This window comes from Xenopus laevis, chromosome 5L, assembly GCF_017654675.1.
Source record: "Xenopus laevis strain J_2021 chromosome 5L, Xenopus_laevis_v10.1, whole genome shotgun sequence".
In the NCBI taxonomy this organism is placed as follows: domain Eukaryota; kingdom Metazoa; phylum Chordata; class Amphibia; order Anura; family Pipidae; genus Xenopus; species Xenopus laevis.
Window position 1 is genome coordinate 115,785,756 of NC_054379.1, and position 21,843 is coordinate 115,807,598.

Genomic DNA, 21,843 nt, shown 5'->3' on the forward strand with positions numbered 1-21,843 from the left:
AAATGACTTCAAATTCTGGCATACCGCCCCCAAAGTCGACGCGGCCATAACCAGAGTGGCAAGACGTACCACCCTGCCAGTAGACGAAGGGGTATCACTAAAAGACGCCATGGAGAGGAGACAAGACATGACCCTCAAAAAGTCATACTTAATCAACGGAACATCCAATCAAGCCTCAGTAGCCATCACCACATTGGCAAGAGCTAACCAAATCTGGATAGAAGACCTAGAACTATCCATAAAAAATGGCACGGACAGAAAAAAACTGATACAAATGGTTCAAGACATCAAAACCGTGAACGAATACACCACAGAGGCCTCCATGGACCTAGTAAAATTTTCCGCAAAAGCCATGGGGCTTAGCGTGGCAGCCCGCAGAGCCCTTTGGTTGCGACACTGGCATGCCGATCCCCAGAGCAAGCACAACCTCTGCTCTCTTCCTTCGAAGGGTCTTTATTATTTGGGGAGAAACTGGATAACATTATTTCCAAGGCATCTGCAGGCAAATCTGCCTTCCTTCCGCAAGATAAAAGGGACAAGAAACCCTTTCGGAAACCCTTCCAGGACTCCAAAACAATACAGACCAGGCAAACCCTCCTTCAGACAACCTTGGAGGGCCAGAGGCCAGGGCCAACCCTGGACTAGAAGGAAGGACTTCAAATCTGACAAAAAGTCAGCATGAAGGTGCGCGAGCCCCCCTGTCTTGCCTTGGAGGAAGACTAAATCTTTTCAAGACAGTGTGGGCTCAAAACATATCGGATTCATGGGTACTGAAGATCCTCGACGAAGGGTACAAGCTAGACCTCCTCTCCTATCCAACAAGTACCTTTGTATCCTCAGAAAAACCCAGATCCTCAGAAGCAGAAAAGAACTTAAAGAGCATCCTCTCAGACCTATTGCTCAGAGGAATAATCTCAGAAGTTCCCCAACAAGATTCTTTCAAAGGAATCTACTCTCACCTCTTCCTGAAAAGAAAGACGAACGGAACCTTCAGGGTTATCCTCAACCTCAGACACCTCAACAAGTTTCTCAGAACAAAAAACTTCAAAATGGAGACTCTGAGGTCCATATGCCAACTTATCGACCACGGGGACTGGATGGCAAAGATAGACATCCAGGACGCATATCTCCACATCCCAATATGGGAAACTCACAAAAAATTCCTGAGGTTCACGATATTGGGCAAACACTACCAATACCAAGCCCTCCCGTTCGGTCTTGCATCCGCCCCAAGGGTCTTTACGAAGATACTAGCACCCATGATAGCCTTTCTGAGACTCAAAGGCATCCAAATCTTCTCTTACCTCGACGATATGCTCATAAAGGCACCATCACACAACAGGCTTATACTACATCTAGAGATCGTCTTAAATACCCTGAGACAATGGGGATGGATCATCAACTTGGAGAAATCCAATCTCCTTCCAACTCAAGAAATTCTATTCCTAGGAGTCCTAATCAACTCCAGAAAACTCCAAGTAAGACTCCCAGAAGACAGAGTCTCGGACATAATCCACCAAGTGAGACAACTATCTCTCCATCCCATCACAACGGCGAGGATATGTCAACAAGTCTTGGGGAAACTTACATCTACCATAGACTCAATAAAATGGGCCAGATTCCATACGAGGCCTCTCCAAGAGGACTTCCTAAAAAAATAGGACAGGAATCACGAGAGGGACTCGCAACTGATCCACTTAGACCCCAACACAATCTCTCAAATGTCCTGGTGGCTCAAAAGAGAAAACCTGGAAACTCCGGTATCCTTAGCCCCCCAGAAATGGGAAACAGTCACGACGGACGCAAGCCACATGGGCTGGGGAGCCCATTACAAACTAATCCAGATCCAAGGAAAATGGACCCATTCAGAGAGCAAGAAATCCTCCAACTGGAGAGAACTGAAGGCGGTTTCGTTAGCCATCTACCGCCTCCAAAAACACCTAAAGGACAAGTCCATCCTAATCAGATCAGACAACTTAACCACAGTAAGTTATATCAACAACCAGGGGGGGACCAGGTCCAGACAGTTGTCCTCCTTGACCACAGCTATTTTCGAATGGGCACAAAAGAACGTGATAACCATCAAAGCTTCCTACATCCCGGGCCCTTCGAACTCCCTAGCGGATCATCTCAGCAGGAAGTTCCCAGCTATAGGAGAATGGGAACTGAACCAGGATGTATACCACACGATCTGCAAGAAATGGGGCAACACATCCATCGACCTAATGGCAACTTTCAAGAACAAAAAGAACAAAGTGTTCTGCTCATGGCAGAGGGACCCCAGGACAACATACTGGGACGCGTTCTCCTTCCTATGGAACTTCCCCCTAGCATACATTTTTCCTCCAATATCCATGATAGCGAGAACTATCAAGAAAATACAAGAGGACAAAGCACATGTGATCCTCATCACACCCTGGTGGCCAAGGAGACCCTGGTTCCCTCTCCTCTTCCATCTATCCCTACAGAAGCCATTCCGTCTTCCCGTCACTCCAGACCTACTCCATCAGGGACCAATACTACATCCAGATCCAGGGAACTGGGCCCTAACTGCCTGGAACCTGAAAGGATGAAACTGAAGGGACTGGGGCTCTCCGACGAGGCCATCAAGACCCTCACAGCATCCAGAAAAATATCAACATCCTCCAAATACTACAAAATTTGGGAAAAATTCTCCAGCTGGGGACTGGGAAAATACGGAGAGGCCTTCTCCATTTCTGAAATCTCCATCATAGAGTTCTTACAGTCTGGGGTAGAGGCCAGCCTCAGCACCTCTACCCTAAAAGGGCAGATCTCTGCCATTTCTGCTTACACAGACAACCAATGGGCCTCCCGTCCACTCATCAAACAATTCTTCAAGGCTCTCTCCAGACTTCGCCCTCAAAACAGGGACTCGGTTCCCCCATGGGACCTATCTCTAGTCCTAGACGCTCTGACCAGAGCTCCCTTTGAACCTTTAGAGGATGTTCCCCTAGAAATCCTCTCATTGAAAACCACGTTCCTGCTGGCCATCTCCTCAGCCAGAAGAGTGGGCGAACTCCACTCTCTTTCCACCAGGGAGAGCAAGATAACCTTCCTCCATGACAAAGTCATCCTGAAAACCAGGGACAACTTCATCCCCAAGGTAGTCTCAAAATTTCACATGTCCCAGGACATAATACTACCAACCTTCTTCGACAATCCCCAAAACGAAGAAGAAAACAGACTTCACCACCTAGACGTCACCAGATGCCTGAAAATCTATCTCCAGAGAGTCGCAGACTTCAGAAAGTCAGACAACCTCCTCTTAATTCATGAGGGTTCTAAGAAAGGCCTTGCAGCCTCCAAAAAAACCATCTCTACATGGATTAGAGACTGCATACAATCGGCTTACTCCTCTCAGACAGTACCTGGGCCTACTTCTCTAAGAGCACACTCTACCAGAGGAATCGCGGCTTCCTGGGCCTTCCATGCCCAAGTATCGGCTGATACCATATGCAGAGCAGCTACCTGGAAGAACCTCCACACCTTCTCCAAACACTACTGCTTTGACATTTTCTCCAACGATATAGCTGAATTTGGGCGCAGTGTCCTTTCAGCGGCTACAATAAAAGCTCATAACTAATCCCTCCCTAATGTGTTGCTTTTGTACATCCCTTTACTGCCCACTGCCATGTGTAAGGACAGGAAAGCAGAAAATCTATACATACTTACCGTGATTTTCTTTTCCTGGACTGGAACATGGCAGTGGGCAGGGGTTCCCTCCCTAAAATGGGGGTATTATCTCCAGCCATTGAGATGGGCGCGGGTGGGACCCGGAAGGGCTTTTATTCTATTTCCTGTGCCTTCCTACGTCAGGGGGATTTAACCCTTTACTGCCCACTGCCATGTTCCAGTCCAGGAAAAGAAAATCACGGTAAGTATGTATAGATTTTCTGCTATCTGTTCTGTGACAACTGACAATGCTGCCCAAAAAACAGTTAAAATACGTTTTTGTTTAACCTTGGGAAGATCATAAAGGCTCTGGTTATCAGACTACTTTTTGATCAAGATTTTTAGAATGCTTTTTAATTTTTTTTACATACTTACATGTTTTTTGTCCTGCAGGACCCAGGCTTAATATAAATTATCTGTCTGTTAGGGATAATCACATTAGTAGATAAGAAGGCATTTTGAAATGGAAATTGTATGGCAGATAAATAGTAGAGCATCTGAAAAGAAAAATAAACCGTAAAACAACAATACACAACTGAAGCCTCACAATGGAAAACTATGCAGCAATCATAAATGCAGACTGAAACGTGACAAAATAGAAAGGCTAATAATGTGAAACTATGCAAAACAAATAATGGAGACCAGTGGAAAAGTTGATCTGTTAAAGGTTTTGATTATTTTAGTACCTGGAAATCATAGCTATGTAAATTGTACAAAAATGCTGGCTAATGCAATTTAAGACCATTGATCAGTTACCATATACACTGTAAATTAATGTGGGTTAGTTTCAAATGCTTTGCAATCCACCCGCAGAGTGTTATGAATCTCCCCACTTGCCATTACAGTGTGGGGTGCCACTGTAGTAACATACCTTAATATAAATATATATATATGCCTTAAAATACTTTTACAACCTAAAGCCTGGTTCAAAAATACCCACTATTTGTAAAGTCAAATGTGTAGCTTTATCAAAGAGTAAAGTTAGAGATGTCCACAGTCCGCAGACTGAAATACTGGCATATTTATCAAAGGGTGAGATTGAAAATTCACCATTTGATAAATACTCCTTTAAAAATCCCATAGAAATGAATGGAGAGAGAGGCAGTATTTCACTCTGTGGACTGTGGAGTTCTCTAACTTCACTTTTTGATAAATCTACCCCAAAGAAGGTTTCCAGAATATGTCAGGAAGATTTCAATGATAACAGATTCTAGATGGGTTATATTAACTCAAACTGTAGCTCAGGACAGCAGGCTCTATGTCTCTTCATGGGCCATATAGAGCTTACCATAGAGAAATTTCACAGTTATTTATCCAAATGTATAGGATTTGTATTGATGTAAATGACAAAAAATACTTTAAAAGGGAGTAAAGAGGAGAGTTCCCTCAGGTGAAAACTCCATTGTTGACAACTTCCATTGGGGCTCATTTATCAACACTGGGCAAATTTGCCCATGGGCAGTTACCTATAGCAACCAATTAGTGATTCAAAAAGTGAGTAACCTACAGTGATTTAAAGCCAGCTGCAAGTAGAACAATGAATGTAGCAATCTGAAAATGTAGTTGGTGGAACAGACCAAGGTAGACGCAGAACTTTGCTGCAAAAAATCCTTTAAAAAAAAAGGATTTTTTGCAGCAAAGTTCTGCGTCTACCTTGGTCTATTCCACCAACTACATTTTCAATTGAACGCCAGTACCAAGGACGAGGTACAGAAACGGACCATACAGGTTAGAAAAATTGAGGGGAGAAACACCACAGCCAGTGGAAACAAAAGAAGTTTTTAATGTATCTGATTGGTTGAAATTAAGTGGCAGCGCACACTACTATATGTTAATTAGAAGGTTACATAGCCTGTTTTAAACCAGGCAGTGCGTGAGATTAGCATAATAAACTGAAACCTTTACAAAAGAATCTCATATATCGCACACAGTAAATGACTTCAATTAAATAATGTATTAATGATTAATTAATTGTATAGAAAAAAATAATTCAGGTTTTTAGTTGATCATTTATACAAAAGTTAAAAATACATATATAGTTAATTCATCAATTTATGCATAAATAATAATTACTAAACATTTTGTTACTGGTTAATTGCTATTGTTGTTGCAGCATACATAATCATTGTAGTTTCCTTAAATTATTGCCAAGTTTATTTTAAGGAAACTACAATGATTATGTATGCTGCAACAAAAATAGCAATTAACCTGTAACAAAATGTTAAGTAATTAATATTTATGCGTAAATTGATTAATTAACTATATGTGTATTTTTAACTTTTGTATAAATGATCAACTAAAAACCTGAATTAACTGTTTGTATACAATTAATTAATCATTAATAAATTATTTAATTGAAGTCATTTACTGTGTGCGATATATGAGATTCTTTTGTAAAGGTTTCAATCTGATTGCCATGGGTTACTGCTGTGTTGATAAATGACCCCCAATTGTCTTTTGGCTACAGTCATTTACAAAATTCATGGCTACAGTGAAATTTGGCCACTAAGGCCATAACTAGACAAGCCCCAAACGTATCTGTTGCTGGGGGCCAGAAGTACAGAGAGACTGATTAGAAGGGTAAGATGGCAAGCCAATCACATAGATGGAGCCTTGAGCCATGCAAAAAGATGTCTACTCACAAAGAGTTTATAATCTGAGGCTTTTTAGTGACAGCCAATGACCAAGAGACCAGAGAGGTTCGCCAGCATCTGAGAAAACCTTGTCACAGTAAACTACACAAGTTTTGACCCTTGGGTGACTCAGGGTAATAAGAAAGTAAGCAAGCTATAGGTTAGATTCAGACTTCTTTGGATTTTCTTATTAACTCAACATACTCTGCAGCACTGGATCAGATTTAAGACATTTTTCTTGCGCAACAGTTGACCATCACCACACGGACACACACACATAAGACTATTGGAACACAAGGCGATTTTTACACTGGCGCAAAAAGGTCTGGCAATGCCAGTGCTGCAACTGCTATAAGCTTAACAATGTTATAAATATATTAAAAAAAAGTCACACTTTTGTAGCTACAATGATTCTATAGGACAGCAAACAAGCATTCACCCCAAATATTACACTTACTGGCCTTCATGGGGCTCCAACTCCCATTCAAAGCTTTGGGTGCAATTGGGCAGTGGCCAAGCTATACAGGCATGGTATTTTTAAACTAAAAATGTAGCCAGCATAACTCTTCTCTGGTTGCAAGGGACCCATGGAAAGTTACCTATTATTGACCACAGGATAATGTTTCTTGAGAAAAAAATCTATAGATAATGAAACTTGTGTTTAAATAAACAATATACTTTTTTATAGGTTAGGTATACACAATCTAGTTTTCCTAAAATTATTAGTTAAAAATTTCACTATATGAGCGTCACTGAGCAGGGTCAGCCATGATAACTGTGAAAAGGATAAAGTACACTCCAGCTGCCAGCATACCAAGACAAAATGAATAATAATTAAATTGTGCTTTGGTCTAGCAGCCAGTTTTTTTCTTGAATTTATAGTCAAAATAATGTGCATTATATGTGCATGAGGCAAGGAGTATTTGGAACTCCTTTTATGTCTCAGTCTGCCCTAATGGTCTGCAGCCCCTAAAATGTATGTTTTATCAGAAACGTGGTTAAGAGACCCAGCTTTATGGGTCTTAGCCTGTGGGAGTGGAACTGTTTAATTTTTTTTGCATTTAGTATTACTGTCCACTTCTGTGGATAAAGATCCATAGAGCAGACTGAGATCAATTAATACTGCTGCACAGCAAGTGTGACTAATAATGCCTACATGTAAATACCCTTTTAAGTAAATTGAGCACAATGTGAAATGTGTTATAATATAAAATTTACATTTTAGTTACATCAAATTTTATATTTTAGTTAGATCTTCTTTGGTTTACTAATGTTATCTTTCCTAAATGAACACTAAATCCCACAACTTTCTACTACAACTATGTACATTTTACTATATATAAATAAATATACAAATACATCCTGTACAGCCACTTTTTATGATTCCCATATAATAATCTATCATTCTTTGAGATCCAGTTATATTGTACATCATTTAAAAACAGAGACAACTGCAACTTCTAATATGTAAAAATGCAAAGACTAAAATGCAAGGTTTTTCTTTTTTGCAAAAATTATCATTCATAATGACTGTGAATGGACCCCCACACAAAAACAAAACAAAAAAAGGCATTAAACAGATTGCTTATATCTCTCATATTTATATGTGTTTTATGTTTACTGAATCAGATATATAATTAAATAGATGGAAACATACAGTATAAACTAGTGGGTAGAGCCTATTATTTAAAAACACATGGGCAGACTGTTTGAGTCTTTGCTATAGGTCATCCAAGTCCATAGCAAAGAGTCACCAAGAGGCAGGTTGCAAAGTAGTTCAAAACATCCACACTTGGTGTCTCCGAGAATGCAATGAAGGCAGATTTACAATAAGGGTGGGGCCAGAGGTGGAAATGGTACGTCCCTGTCAGGTTTTCAACCAAAAGGAAAAAAATTCTCAATAGAAAACAACAGTTGTAATGTTCAGCTTTTCACATATTTTATGTAGCAATTTGTTTCCTTTTTTAAAAACCTTTTTTAGTTTCTGTATAACACAGCATTCAAATATCCCTTTATTCCCACTACAGTGAATAGATTATTATTTGAACTACATCTTCCAGCATCCTATGCAGGAAGGGTGGGCTGGAGCCTGCGTGCAGTCATTCCACAGTCTTTCTTCATCAGCCTTCCTTACAGCAGACAGAGACAGGACAAAAGGATCTCAGCTGGAAAAAATACAATTACATGCGATCCACGGTTCACCATTTAGCTCGTAGGTAAGTGCTTTCAATCCATCCTTCTCTTTCATCAGCGTCTTTTGATTTCGCTGCTTGTTTTGCTTAATTTCTTAAATGTGCTAAATGCTTATACAATTAGCAGAGCTGTATATATTCAAATCGATTATCAGATGCTATACAGTGTGTGAGTATTCTAGATATCTGTCTATATATATTATATATATATATATATATATATATATATATATATATATATATATATATTCTGTTCCTATATATATAGAGCTAGATGTATATGTTGTATATGTTCGCATTTAATAGATAGATAGAATGAGTGCAGTTGGTTGCATTTAGACATAAGGAAATGGACCCCAGCCCCAGGGAGGGACTGCAATGTTGGATTTGATTTATGAAGCAGGGGAGGATATCCTTGCAGGGGCAAGGGGAAGGGATCTTTCCTGCAGCTTATCATTTTGACACAGGGGACATGTAAAGATGGTCTATATTTGTGCTGCTACATCTGTTCCTGTGGGTGTGCCTTGTGTGGATGGTGCCACTTCAGGAGGCTGGAACAAATCACTGGGATGCTTGTTTTTTTCTACTGACAGCTTCTGATATAAAATGCCTTATGTTAGAAAGCCCATTTTAAATGGAGAAGCATGATCACTGTTCTATTAAGCAAATTTTACATAAAAAAAAAGAAAAATTGCATAAATAAGTGTTATGTTGCCTTACAATATGTGAAGAACTGCTTTGCCATTTTCTTGAAATAAAAAATTAACAAGGGCTGAAAATTCTAAATTCTGGTTGCACACAAAACTGGTATATTCCATATGAGTTATAATACCACAGAACATCTGACTGTATGTTCAGCAGGGGGCAGCCCAAATGGCATAAATTCCTGGAAACTGTAAAATAACCTGAGCTGGGCCACAAAAAATCTGAATAAATTCCAGGAAAATACAGAGACTTAAAATTGTGGTTCTACTGCAGGAGGGCAGTCCTTTTAAACTTTACTTTTAAAATGTTATTGTCCTTGGTATTTTAAATTGATGGCAGGCCTTTGAAGTGCATGTGTAGCCTAACTGGGAGTGCCACTTATAGATAATCTCATCCATTGTGTGGAAACAAGAGCAGACCGAGCTCGGGACACACCGGGTAATTTCACTTGAGATTAAGGGTGATGGTTAAATCTTCTCTATCACAGGAAATGCTTTCCCACTGGCATACATAAATCTCTGGTGGCAAAATACACAATTTGCTTCAGCTTTCTGAAGTCACCTGTAGTTGCCTTGCTATTGTCATGGAAGGCATTTTAGGGAGATTTTTGACCGTGGGCGACAAATCTTCCTGTGTGCCATTGCTTTCTGATCTTTGGGCAATATAAATTTTATATTTTAAAAGGCCTAATGAAAAATGAGGAGGTGGAGAATTAAGCGATTAGCTGCCAATTGCTAATGAGAGTGTAGGAATTTCATAAATCAAGAAGGTAAACCAGAAGATAATCTCAAAATATATGATGTCCTCCTACAGTGTCGGACTGGGACACCAGGGGCCCACCAAAAAAACCTTTGACCAAGGGCCCACTCTCAGTACTCTCCTCGCCCAATCTCTATTCTCCTAGTCTCTTTTTCTTTACATACCATAATACTTTAAGTTATTATCCCATCTATTTAGTCTCTTTTTCTCAAAGAAATAGGGAATAGCCATGAAATAGCCCAAATGTTTAGCAGCATGAGGGCCCACTGACACCTGGGCCCACCAGGAGTTTTCCTGGTATCCTGGTGGGCCAGTCCGACACCGCCTCCTATGCTAGAAAATGGGTTAGAAAATGGTCAAAGGTTCAACTGTTCAAAGGCTGAAATGTCTGGACTATTAGGAGGTTCAAAATGACCTTATTATCTGCCCATACAGACTTATGGACATAGTTGGCTATGCTGGTTCCAAGAATAGAATGCCTTAACCATGATATTCAGGACATATCGAAGGGGTACAAGGTGCAAAGGAGCCCTTAATACCTGCTCTAACACAAGGCATACATCACAGTCTGTACCTGCCACTCTTACAGGTGCTACTGCTCTGTGTTGTGCCATTTAGTGCTACAACATTTATGCTTGTACCAATAGTAAATGAACTCTTATAGCACACAAAAGCAATGGCAATCCAAAGAAGTATAGGGCCCAGTGGGGACTAACTGATAAGCAATTTCGATATAGGATGGTGCCAAAGTTTAGGGGCATGCTGTAATAAGGGAAGTACTGGAAGGACAAGAAAGGTAGAAAGGTATTTGTGACTGAAGTGTAAAGCTTTATTTTTCACCTTTCTACAGAAGCTCTAACGGGGGGGGGGTCACCCTGTTCTAAATTGATACATTAGTTAATATATTTCTTATCTTTGGCCCTGCTGATCAGACTCCCTGAGTATCATTAAAGGCAGCTGTTGATACAATAGTTGCTGACATTCCACAGATGCTGCTGAGAAATGTACCTAATGTAAACTAATGTAGCAAATTGTAATAGTTTAGAAATTGCTGTGAATTTGCTGTGCACCTAGATTACTGAGCTGCCAGATTAAAACACCAGAGACAGGAAAATTAAACATTAACCTTAAATTTTGAAAAAAAAAAAAATGGACAGCAATTGAAAAAAGTCTTTATTTCTGGTGAACAATCTGAGAAATCAATCTCTGACACTACATCCTTTCTCCTTACCCATAAATCAGTTTTGTGCTAGCATTTTCAGAGGTTTCCAGTAGGCCCATGGGATACACAGGCCGATTTGTCAATTTGGTGAAACAAGCAAGTGGATGATATTAAGGGCTTATGAAGACCCATAGGGAGACAGCCATATCCATAGCCCAGTATGTTCATCAGTTTATGGTTAATGACCAACCACCAGTACCACCAGGTGCCCTAGGTGACCCGGCCGACCATGTCTCCCCCTCCTCATGCGCATGTGCACCTGTTCGGAGGAGGAGCACATGCACTAGGGGAAGGTGGCAGAAGAGATACTGTGCCTTGCGGCTGGCGCCACTCTAACTTTGCTCCCTAAGCACGTGACTCTTCTGCCTACCTCTAGTTCCTTCCCTGCCAACCACATGTTGGTTAGTGATATTTTTGTTGCCTACTAAGAGTGGCTGAGTAACCAGAAATAAAGGTTGGGTTATGGCAAGCTTAGCATTGTGGAACTGTGATATACAAGCAACATGATAAGAAACAGTACCCTTATAAGTGGTTTATATTCAAAAGATTTTAGAATAGTTTCTATATGGTCAAAAAAAGAAACACGTTTTGATTAACACAATATTGAACTAGCTATTGTATCTGTTTTTGTTTTATCAAAACTTTTCTGTAAGGAAAATTTTCCTCCTAGCCTCTAATGCACAACTCTGTACTAATTCAAGTAATTCTGGACATATTTTCAATTATGACTGTGTGAGATTTTTCATGCAGTTGTACTTAAAGGGGATCAAAACCCCAAAATCAATTGATGTAAACTTAGAGTGTTTCTCGGATCAATGAGCAAACCATAAATATAAAATGATTTATAATTATATTCAATATTTAACATTTTGTTAACCCCTAAATGACTTGTTTAGTTATAAAAAGAAAGGGTAAGATGTATTCACCTCTAAATTTTAAACCATTAGGCAGGGGAGCAATAAGGCTGTGACAAGAAAATTCATATAGACAAATGCAAGAGATCCTCTGCACTCAATCCATTATCAATATATTAAGGACATTAATTGTGCATTAAGCTACTAAAAATGCCCTCCTCTTTAAACAAAACAGGGATTGTTTGTCCATATATTGCAATATATTCAAGCTGGCTAGCTATGTCAAAGTCACCTTTTGTCTGGCCAGTCTTACACTCAACTTTCATCTGATTCATTAAGAATTGTATTGCTTCATTATACATTTTACACAGGGACTAAGTTTTACCTGCACCTTACTTGCTGCTTTCAAGGATTAATCTTCCAAACATGGTTGCCCTTGTATTGGCCACCACTGGGATCACCGGACTATAGCAGGAAAAGTTGGGAGCTACAACATGGAGCTGGCCACTGCTCCTGTATAAACTAAAATAAAAGGGGAAAGTTGTGCTCACCACTAAATTTTAAACCATTAGGCGGGGTGCAATGAGGCTGTGACCAAAAAATTCATATATAGACAAAGACAAAAGGTCTTCTGCACTAAACCCATTATCAATATATTAAGAACAAGGTAGAATTTTTAATGAATGAGATGAAAGTGAGCGTAGGACTGGCCAGACCAGGGATGACTTTGACGTAGTTGGCCATCTTAAATATATTGCAATATATGGACAAACAAACTCTGTTTTGTTTAAAGGGGAGGGTCTTTTTTTAAAAGCTTAATATACAAAATGACATATTGTCCTTAATAAATTGATAATAGGTTGAGTGCAGAGGACCTTTTGTTCAGTTAACCTGAGACGCATTTCAAGTACATAGCACAAGCATGTCAGCACATTGGCCATAGACTTTAGAGTTTGTATGTTTTAGAATATGCTCTAATAAAGCCGTTTTATTTATTTTTTATATTATTTTTTATATTATTTTTTACTCATTTTTACTTTTGCACTTTGAATTATTGCGATACCAGGGTTGCCTGCTTTTCTGTGCATTTCTACAATAGCAAAAAATAGCAAAAAAAAGTGTTTTTGTGAATGTTTTTTTGGGCCTAGGTGGGAAAGGCCACCTAGGCCCAGGCCTAGGGCGGCAGGATTTTAGGGGTTGGCAGGATACCCAACCACACCCATATTGGTTCTAAAACACTGGGGATGCGCTGGAGATACAATAATTTTTTAAATACCCATTGCTTCGGTCCAGATCATGAAAATTTGCACAAAAAAAGGGGAGGGGACAGGGGCGACAAACAGCAGTGGGCCTAGGGGTGCACACGATGTAAATACGGCCCTGCTCGTGAGCCATCCCATAAAATCAGAAGATCATCTATGTAGCACTGTAAAATACAGTCTGCCACATGTAAGGGATGTGTCATATTTAGGTTGGCAAATGTGGGTGCAACATTGTTTCCTATGGCAATGCCTTGTTGTTGAATATATTATGAATCACCAAAGAGAAAGTTATTCTGATTGCAAGATGATTTCAAGTAAATCAAGAAAAAAGATTTCTGTTGATCAGTGTAATGAGTGCTGTTTAAAGATTGTTTTACAGCCCAAATCCCTGATCAATGTGATATGAATGTACAATTAAACCCTGATTTTAAATTCCTGCACTATACTTTTTCCTCCATTTTAAAATTTTTGGTGTCCCTTTGAAAACATAAATCAGTGTTTTACACTATAAAAACCTGAGACATCAATGTCCAGTTCAACTCTTGAGATTTTTAATTACATTCCCCCTATAGTGTTATATGGGAAGCATACACAGTAGCTGATAAGGTGTTATTATACATAACTTTTAACACATTTTTAAAGCCACTTGTGCTGCAACGTCTATTCGTACATCCATCAGCATGCTGTAGCCATACATGATATTATGCCTCGTCTTCCCTTCCTAATCATAGAACAGAAATTGGGTTCTTTGAAATGCCCATATAAATGTGCTATTATAGATGGTTTTGCTTGTCTTGTAAAAGGAATTTTCTTTGCACACTGTAGGCTCCTGCTATGGATTCTTTAGAATACAAAGCGAGATACTATTTATAAATAGACATTTTTCCCTTTTAAGAACCTGTATTTTTGGAATATCTGAGTTCTAAATGTCTAACAACCTTGTTCACCAGCTAATAAAACAAAACGTATAAAACATTTAGATAAAGCCAGATATGCAGAATCTACAGCAAATCGTTTCTAACACAAAACAAAAAACAGGTCATTTAAATTCAGACTGGGTAGCTTCGCTAGGCCGAATACCTATTTTTAGATTCAGCTGTTGCTAAATTTAGATAATGAACATTTGGAGTTCTATTTTCTGCCTTTTTTATTTTATGTGTTTAAATGAAAAAATTATTTAATATCTTTAACTATGTAACTTTACTGTCAGAGAAGCTGAAAAATCAAGGCATTATATAAGCCCACTGCATGTTGGGAATTAGTCTAATGGAATTTAAATTAAAGCAAGAATTTTACACTTTTTAAAGTAGAGTTTTTCTAGAAAAAAATATTATTAATGATTCCTTACATTTATTCTTGTGATGATGCACATGAGTCTCTCTATATCAGTCTGCTTGTTGCATTTAGCTCAGGTAAGACACACAGAGAGGAAGATAGGCTCTGTAAGTGGCAGACAGGGGCACCTGGAACTTGCCAGATCATTTCATACCAAGGGCCCCCGGAATACTTCTGCATTTCAAAGTTGTGAAAGAGCTAGATTTGTAAATTATACTGTGAATCTTACATAGGTGTCAGAAATTAAATTACAACTACAGTATAACCTAATGTGCCTGCAAACATTATTGTTATCCAGAAACCTCCGAATTTCAGGAAGGTCGTCTCCCATAGACTCTATTTTATCCAAATAACCTACATTTTTAAAAATGATTTATTTTTTGTCTTTAATAATAAAACAGTAATTTGTATTTGATCCAAACTAAGATATAATGAATCCCAATTGGAAGCAAAACCAGCCTATTTGGTTAATTTAATGTTTACATAATTTTCTAGTAGACTTAGGGGCAGATTCACTAAGGGTCGAATTTCGAAGTTAAAAATACTTCGAAATTCGACCCTCGAATTGAAATCCTTCGACTTCGAATATCGAAGTCGAAGGATTTAGCGCTAAACGTTCGATCGAAGGATTTTTCGTTCGATCGAACGATTAAATCCTTCGAATCGAACGATTCGAAGGATTTTAATCAAACGATCTAATGAATATCCTTCGATCAAAAAAAGTTTAGCAAGCCTATGGGGACCTTCCCCATAGGCTAACATTGACTTCGGTAGGTTTTATCTGCCGAAGTAGGGGGTCGAAGTTTTTTTTAAAGGGAATGTACTTCGACTATCGAATGGTCGAATAGTCGAACGATTTTTACTTCGAATCGTTCGATTTCGATCGAATTCGAACGAATTTAACCAATTCGATGGTCGAAGTACCCAAAAAATACTTCGAAATTCAACGTTTTTTTCATTCGAATCCTTCACTCGAAGTTAGTGAATCTGCCCGTTAAGGTCCAAATTACAGAAAGATCTGTTATCCAGACAACCCCAGGTCCCAAGAATTCTGGATAACAGTTCCCATACCTGTACCTATATAAATGTAATTCAATCCAAATAAAACATTTGGGGCATTTTATTGTATAACTTAAAGAACTATAAGCAGATTTGTAATTGTGACCAAAGGTGGCCATACACTATAAGATCCGGATCTTAACCCGATATGCCCACTAATGGCTGGGCAATATTGGATGAATCCGAACGTTGGGCCCTGGGGCTGAACAATCGGATTACAATAGTAAGAATGGGCTCCGACGGGTCCCAGGACCGCATCAACTAGCCGATGTGGTCCTGGATTGTACAAAAAAATCAAACTTAACCCATCGATTTTTGGCCCGATATCGATCGGGAGGACCCGTCAGGAACCCCCACACATGGGCAGATAAGCTGCCAAATCAGTCTAAAGGACTTATATCGGCAGCTTAAATCTGCCCGTGTATGGTCACCTTTAAACCAAAATGTACATCTTCTGCAAGGTTGCATATTCACTTTAAAAAAAAAAACAGCCGGCTAGAAACTGTTGTGTGTGCAGTGGCGGAACTACCGGGGGAGCAGGGGGTGCGAGCGGGCCAGGGCCCGCACCCCCTCAGGGCCCCCGGCAGTCCGCGCACCGATGTGCGGCGCAAATTCCCGGCCAGTTCCGGGTGTACGGAGGGGGGCAGGGGCCCGGCTGCGCGTCCTGCGCCAGGGCCCGCCCCCCTCTAGTTACGCTTCTGTGTGTGTGTATATATATATATATATATATATATATATTTTTTTTTTTTTTTTCTTGAATTTGCTTATAAAAGATAAAAATATAATAATGTCCTCAAATCGGTAACCATTCCACCCCTTAATATGTCACTAATTTGGTCCATAGTCTGGCTAGTCGGTACATGCAGAAATTAGAAGTCAGAATTAAAGATAAATGGGAGAGTCTAAAAAGAAAAATAAGCAAAAAAAAACAACACAACAACAACATTTAATCCAACACAAGAAACATAAATAGTGTTGTATTCAATATATTTTCTTCCTATTATTTTAATTACGAATAAAATATATTTTATTGCAAAACAGGAATATATCTTTGTGTCGTTTACCATTGAAATGGGCAGAGTTATATAGAGTTACTAAACACTATATTTATGAGACATTCTCTACCCTTATTTGCTGCCTGTGTCTCAGCTGTAGCTTAGAAGGTGGTCATTATACAGGAGACTTAACTGTGACTCACAGAGTGCATGCCATTTCTACTGTTGTCAGCTGTTTGCTACCTGAAGAAAGGATCTCATCTAATGGCTAAGTTGTCCTTGTTGGAGCACACATAGAGGGCAGGGACTTAACAATGGCAACACTCCACTAGTTAATCACTTTTCCCAGGATATTGGCAAAGGAGCAGATTTACTAACATGGAAAGAATATTCTCAGTTGTGTACTTAGCTTTTCTCTCTTCACTTTTTCCCTTTGGGGGGGTTGTCAGGAATTTTTCTATGAAAAACTTGCAGCAGTGTCCAACAGATTGTTCAAAAATATAGTGTTTTTTGTCTACTCAGAGCATGAGATGAACAGTCTTAAGAAAAATTCCTGAGGGAATATGTAAAAATGCTTTAGTAAAAATGCTTTAGTAAATAACAGGGAAATATACGATTGGGGAGAAACATGGGGCCCAGGACAATTCAACCTTCTTTATAAATTTGAAAAAAACCTTTGAAGTTACTTATCTACCCAGAACTGGAATTTAGTACTGCAGATTATGAGGAAGACCTACAAAAATCCATGGGATAAATGTAAGTATATTGTCCTAAAGTAGGATTTGACAATGCACCCTCCCAGCCTGGAATGCAAAGTACAGAACTGAAGTTTTTGTGAGATAAAATGCTGAGATACTACTTAAAATTAAGTTTTAAGTCTCACAAATTGAAATAAGGAACCTTGCAATCCAGCATGGGAGATTGAATCTAGAAAACCGCACTTGACACGTTCTTGACAATTTCACCTTTGAAAAATATTCCCTAAAAAGACTATATTCTATATCATATAATGCATAAGAGTTCCACATGAATTGAGAAATATATCCTAATACTCAAGAGCCATGAAAATCCTGTCGATTTTTCCCTTATAAACGGTGCTTAATGATGTTATTGGTTATAATCGGAGCTTATTGATATAATTTCTGTCACATGACTCACCAAGACCTGTGTATTATAATAAAAAAGAACCCCTGTTGCAAAATATGAAGATATTAGAAGTCAATGAGGAGTTCCATGATCTGTATAAAAACACTCGGCTTTGTGTTTTTATATGGTCATGGAACTCCTCAGTAACTTATAATATCCTTATATTTTACAAGAGGGGGAACTTTACTTTATATTTGTCACTTGATATCAGAGAGTCATATACAAGTATATTTTACTGATGCTTTATTCAAGTACAAGCAGTGACAACATTCCATTATGCATCAGCTATCTCCTCTGCAACTACTGTTCAACAATTCTTAGTGCAGTATCTTCTAATCTGTAAACTTTACCACATTCATTTATTTTATTTTCACTTATTTAGGTCATATAAATGGCATCTCTTGAAAGTCAAAGGTGTGTTTTATACTGAACCATGTAAAGGTAAAATTACCTTTTCAGTTAAGGCAATCCAAAGGGTCATATTAATAAAAGGATGAAACAGTGTTTGCCACCTTTTCCAGAGGAGAACTTAATAGGGTCAAATTTAACAAAGGCTTTACCAAATATTTTCACTTTATTAAATATGCACCTACAAGTCCTATACAAGTGAACAGAGAGCTGGGGTTTTTCCCTCTGACAACCTGGGGTAACTTTGGTGTTGGACTTGTCAGATTTGGAGAGCCCTGTCCTTCTGCAAGTGTGGCAGCAAAGGTCCAACACACTTTACAACAGACCAACAATAATATTGCAAATAGAAAAAAATAAAGCCCCCACTAGCTACAAGTACATTTTTTAACATATGCACAATTTGCCAGGAGAAATTAAATTGAAATATAACCTACATTAAAGCAGGCATGCAAAAGTCATATAACAAACAATGGCATCTATGTTAAATTGTTAATGATGTTTTGTCTTTTTAGAGATCAGAACAGTATGCAGTGTCAGTAATACTACCATTCAGAAGCAGTTTATTACTGCTATAATGCAGACTCATATTCTTCAAATCCCCACCAAAAAATGATATGTTCTCATTATATTTTAATAACCAACTTCCCCTTATAACTGCCTTTGCATCTCTTGTTTAGTTGCCAAATCTCCATAAATGCAGGGTGCTGTGGAATCACACTTCCTATGGCATTAATTAGGAGGTACTATTAATAGCACTACATATACACAGAATACAAAATGTAATGTGCTTTTATTCACTGAGAGAAAGACCACAGATTTGCTGACTTAAATCACATGTCCATATATGTATATAGTTATTTATAAAGCACAGCTGGTTCACAGAGCTTTACATAGTTAAGTGATACAATACAGGAAATACATATATACAGTACAGTGAACAAAGATACAATTAATATAGCAGCTGAGAATAAATAATAATTTAATAATAATAATAATAATAAAAAAGGGTCACTGACACTGATCACCTGACTCTTGTCCAGCTATACATACAGGGCCAGATTTTCAAGGTCCCTGCCCCTGGCATACTTGACCAGCCTCAGCACCCAATTTACTCCAAACACCTCCCTACACACACTTGTAAACATTTGAATCTCCCAGTCAGTTCCCAGTGCAGATACAGCAGGGCAGCATGCCGACCTGAAAGGTGCCCATACATGTGAAGGTCCACTCATTTGGATGATATAGGGCTGATACGAATGTTAGGCTCCCAGTCCAATGATTGGATCATTATTTCCACCAATGCAGGCCGTTGGGGAGAGGACTGCATCAACACACCAATGTGGTCCTCGCTTCGACAAGCGAGGACCACATTGCCCAATGGATATATGGCCTATTTTTGTCCAGATATTGGTTAGGATTGTCTGTTGGCTGGCCACATACATGAGCCAATAAGCTGCTGACTTGTCAGGAGCTTTTATTGGCCTGTGTATGGCTACTATAAATTCATGTCACCCTAGGCCCTGGTAAAGATGCATTAGATCGATTCTACTAAACCATATGAGGAGAAAGGAATCCAATCTGCCCTGTCATAATTACCTGCAAATGAGACTGGCTTGACGATACAGAAAAGAGGCAAATGAGTTGTTCTCACAACCTGTTTTAATTCCTCCAAGAGGGTTAAATTAGATTGCGTTTAAGTGTGCTGCATATTATCTTCTTCTAAATGTCTTGTGTTTGTGTTGGCTTCCAGACAAATCATTTGCTCTCTAGCAAAACAACTTTACTTGAAATATGTTTTCTAAGGGGTCGATTGAGCTGCTGATCTTGTGTAGAAGTCAGTGGGAGCTGATGTCAGCAAATTTTAAAATATTTATTTACTTTGAGTATTTTTGAGTATTTTTTGTTTGAGAGTGCACATAAAATTTAGATTACATGAGGATTTCAAGGTTTTTATATTCTTCAATTCAAATTTGTGCCTCGTTATTTGTGTTTTTATGTATTTATATCTTTTAATAAAAACTTAGACACTCATGCTTTTTTACAATGTGAGTTTAGTTGTGGTTGAAAAAAAACTCTAAAACGATGCAAATTTTAATTTTGATAAATAGGTCTCCCCATGTTTCTTCTGTGGTATTGCTGGTACAGTGGAGCAGGGCAGTGAATAGCGGGCTGCAGTTGTACCAGTCCACAGGACTTCTATCATTCTTCATCCATTACATGTGTCTTCTTACACTATATTTTATTAATTTTATTTTTCTAAAGCTACTGCAAATGACAAGAATCGGCACCAGAATATAATTAATTCACATTTTCTTATTTTTGCCTTGCTTGTGAGACTATTTGCAGTAAGCTAGAGGTGCCTTTATAAAGGTATCTTATAAAATAAAGGAAACATAAACTGTACAATAGTAGAACCCTCATTACATCTGCTCAAAGTGGGCACCTTCTGGGAAAATTATTGGGGAAAATCTTGACTAAAAGAGCCAGATTACTAAAACATTAACATTATGAAATTTGAAATTTAAAATATGACTAGGAAATCAATTTCAACTTTTGCTCTTCTAGGAAAGTCCTGCAAAAGGTTCACATCTTTTCACCCAGGAAAACTATTGGAATGGAAGTTTTCAACTCAAACTTTTTTTACTGGTCATACAATATGAAACGAAAGCAATATTTTAATATTTTTTTATAAATCCACTCACAAGAGGGGGAATGTAATTAAAAATCACAAGCGCTGTTTAAAATGGCATTTTTTCAAGTGTTTGGAGCTGCTCGCAATGTAAAATCATTCGCTGGTGTATATGACATCGCTAAGTAAAAGTTAGCATTAACACCTGCTCTGTAGTTTCATTAATTATTTTGTCGCAAAATATGCTTTGCGTAATTGTATTATATGTTATCATTTGTTATATGTTATAATGTTTGCAAAATTTGCTCACTAACTTTGCGAGAAAGTCGATGAGTTCTGTAATCGGCCAAAAAGGACGCAAACATGGTCACTAACATTTAATGGTCTTTGCAAATGTCTCATAAGACAGTGTAGAGATACATGTGGGCTATATAAATAAAGGATAGTAATAATACAGTCCAAAAGTATAATCAATGTGGTGTTTATACATTCTGGTGTCTTTTAAACCCAAGTTTCTCTTAATTTGCCACTTGTTCCTTTTGCCTCAATTTCATGAATATCTGTCAAGTTGTGCCTGCACATTTGCTGCATTTGTGTTTTCCATTTGAGGTGTAAGAGTTGTTTTCCAGTCAGGCTCAGCATCGAACTGGGGGACTCCTGGGCTCTACCTGCAACTGGCTGAAAAAAGGCCATTAATGATTTGGTTGCTATGGGGTACTGCTTAGGTGCAAATTTTACCAGTGTTGATAAATGAGCCCCGATACTACCTGTTTGCTAGGACTTCATTACCGTAGCAACCTGGCAGTTTGATAAATAAAATGGAAGACCAAGAGGACAAATCCTGAAATGATAGATAATTAAAATTATAATAAAATGTACCACTTTAATCTGTTTTTTTGGTTGCCAGGGTCCATAAACACATAAACCAGACAGCATTTGCAGTCTGGAAAT

General features: G+C 38.5%; 2 protein-coding genes across 2 annotated transcripts in view; both read left to right on the forward strand.

Moving 5' to 3' along the window:
- The first annotated feature begins 577 nt into the window (after positions 1–577).
- Positions 578–8,441, forward strand: LOC121393799. The gene is made up of 2 exons (XM_041563323.1): positions 578–3,895; positions 8,354–8,441. The coding sequence occupies exon 1, from the start codon at positions 764–766 to the stop codon at positions 3,602–3,604; it is 2,841 nt and encodes a 946-aa protein (XP_041419257.1). The 5' UTR covers positions 578–763; the 3' UTR covers positions 3,605–3,895; positions 8,354–8,441.
- Positions 8,442–8,495: 54 nt separating this feature from the next.
- The window catches only part of gnb4.L (guanine nucleotide binding protein (G protein), beta polypeptide 4 L homeolog), a 71,274-nt gene continuing 57,926 nt past the window's right edge, over positions 8,496–21,843 (forward strand). The window contains 1 exon segment of the mRNA NM_001092672.1: positions 8,496–8,542. The gene's annotated coding sequence lies outside the window, so the exon portion shown is untranslated.

Excerpts from the sequence above, each read along its gene's own strand:
- LOC121393799 (XM_041563323.1), top strand. The coding sequence starts at position 764 with ATGGGTACTGAAGATCCTCGACGAAGGGTACAAGCTAGACCTCCTCTC.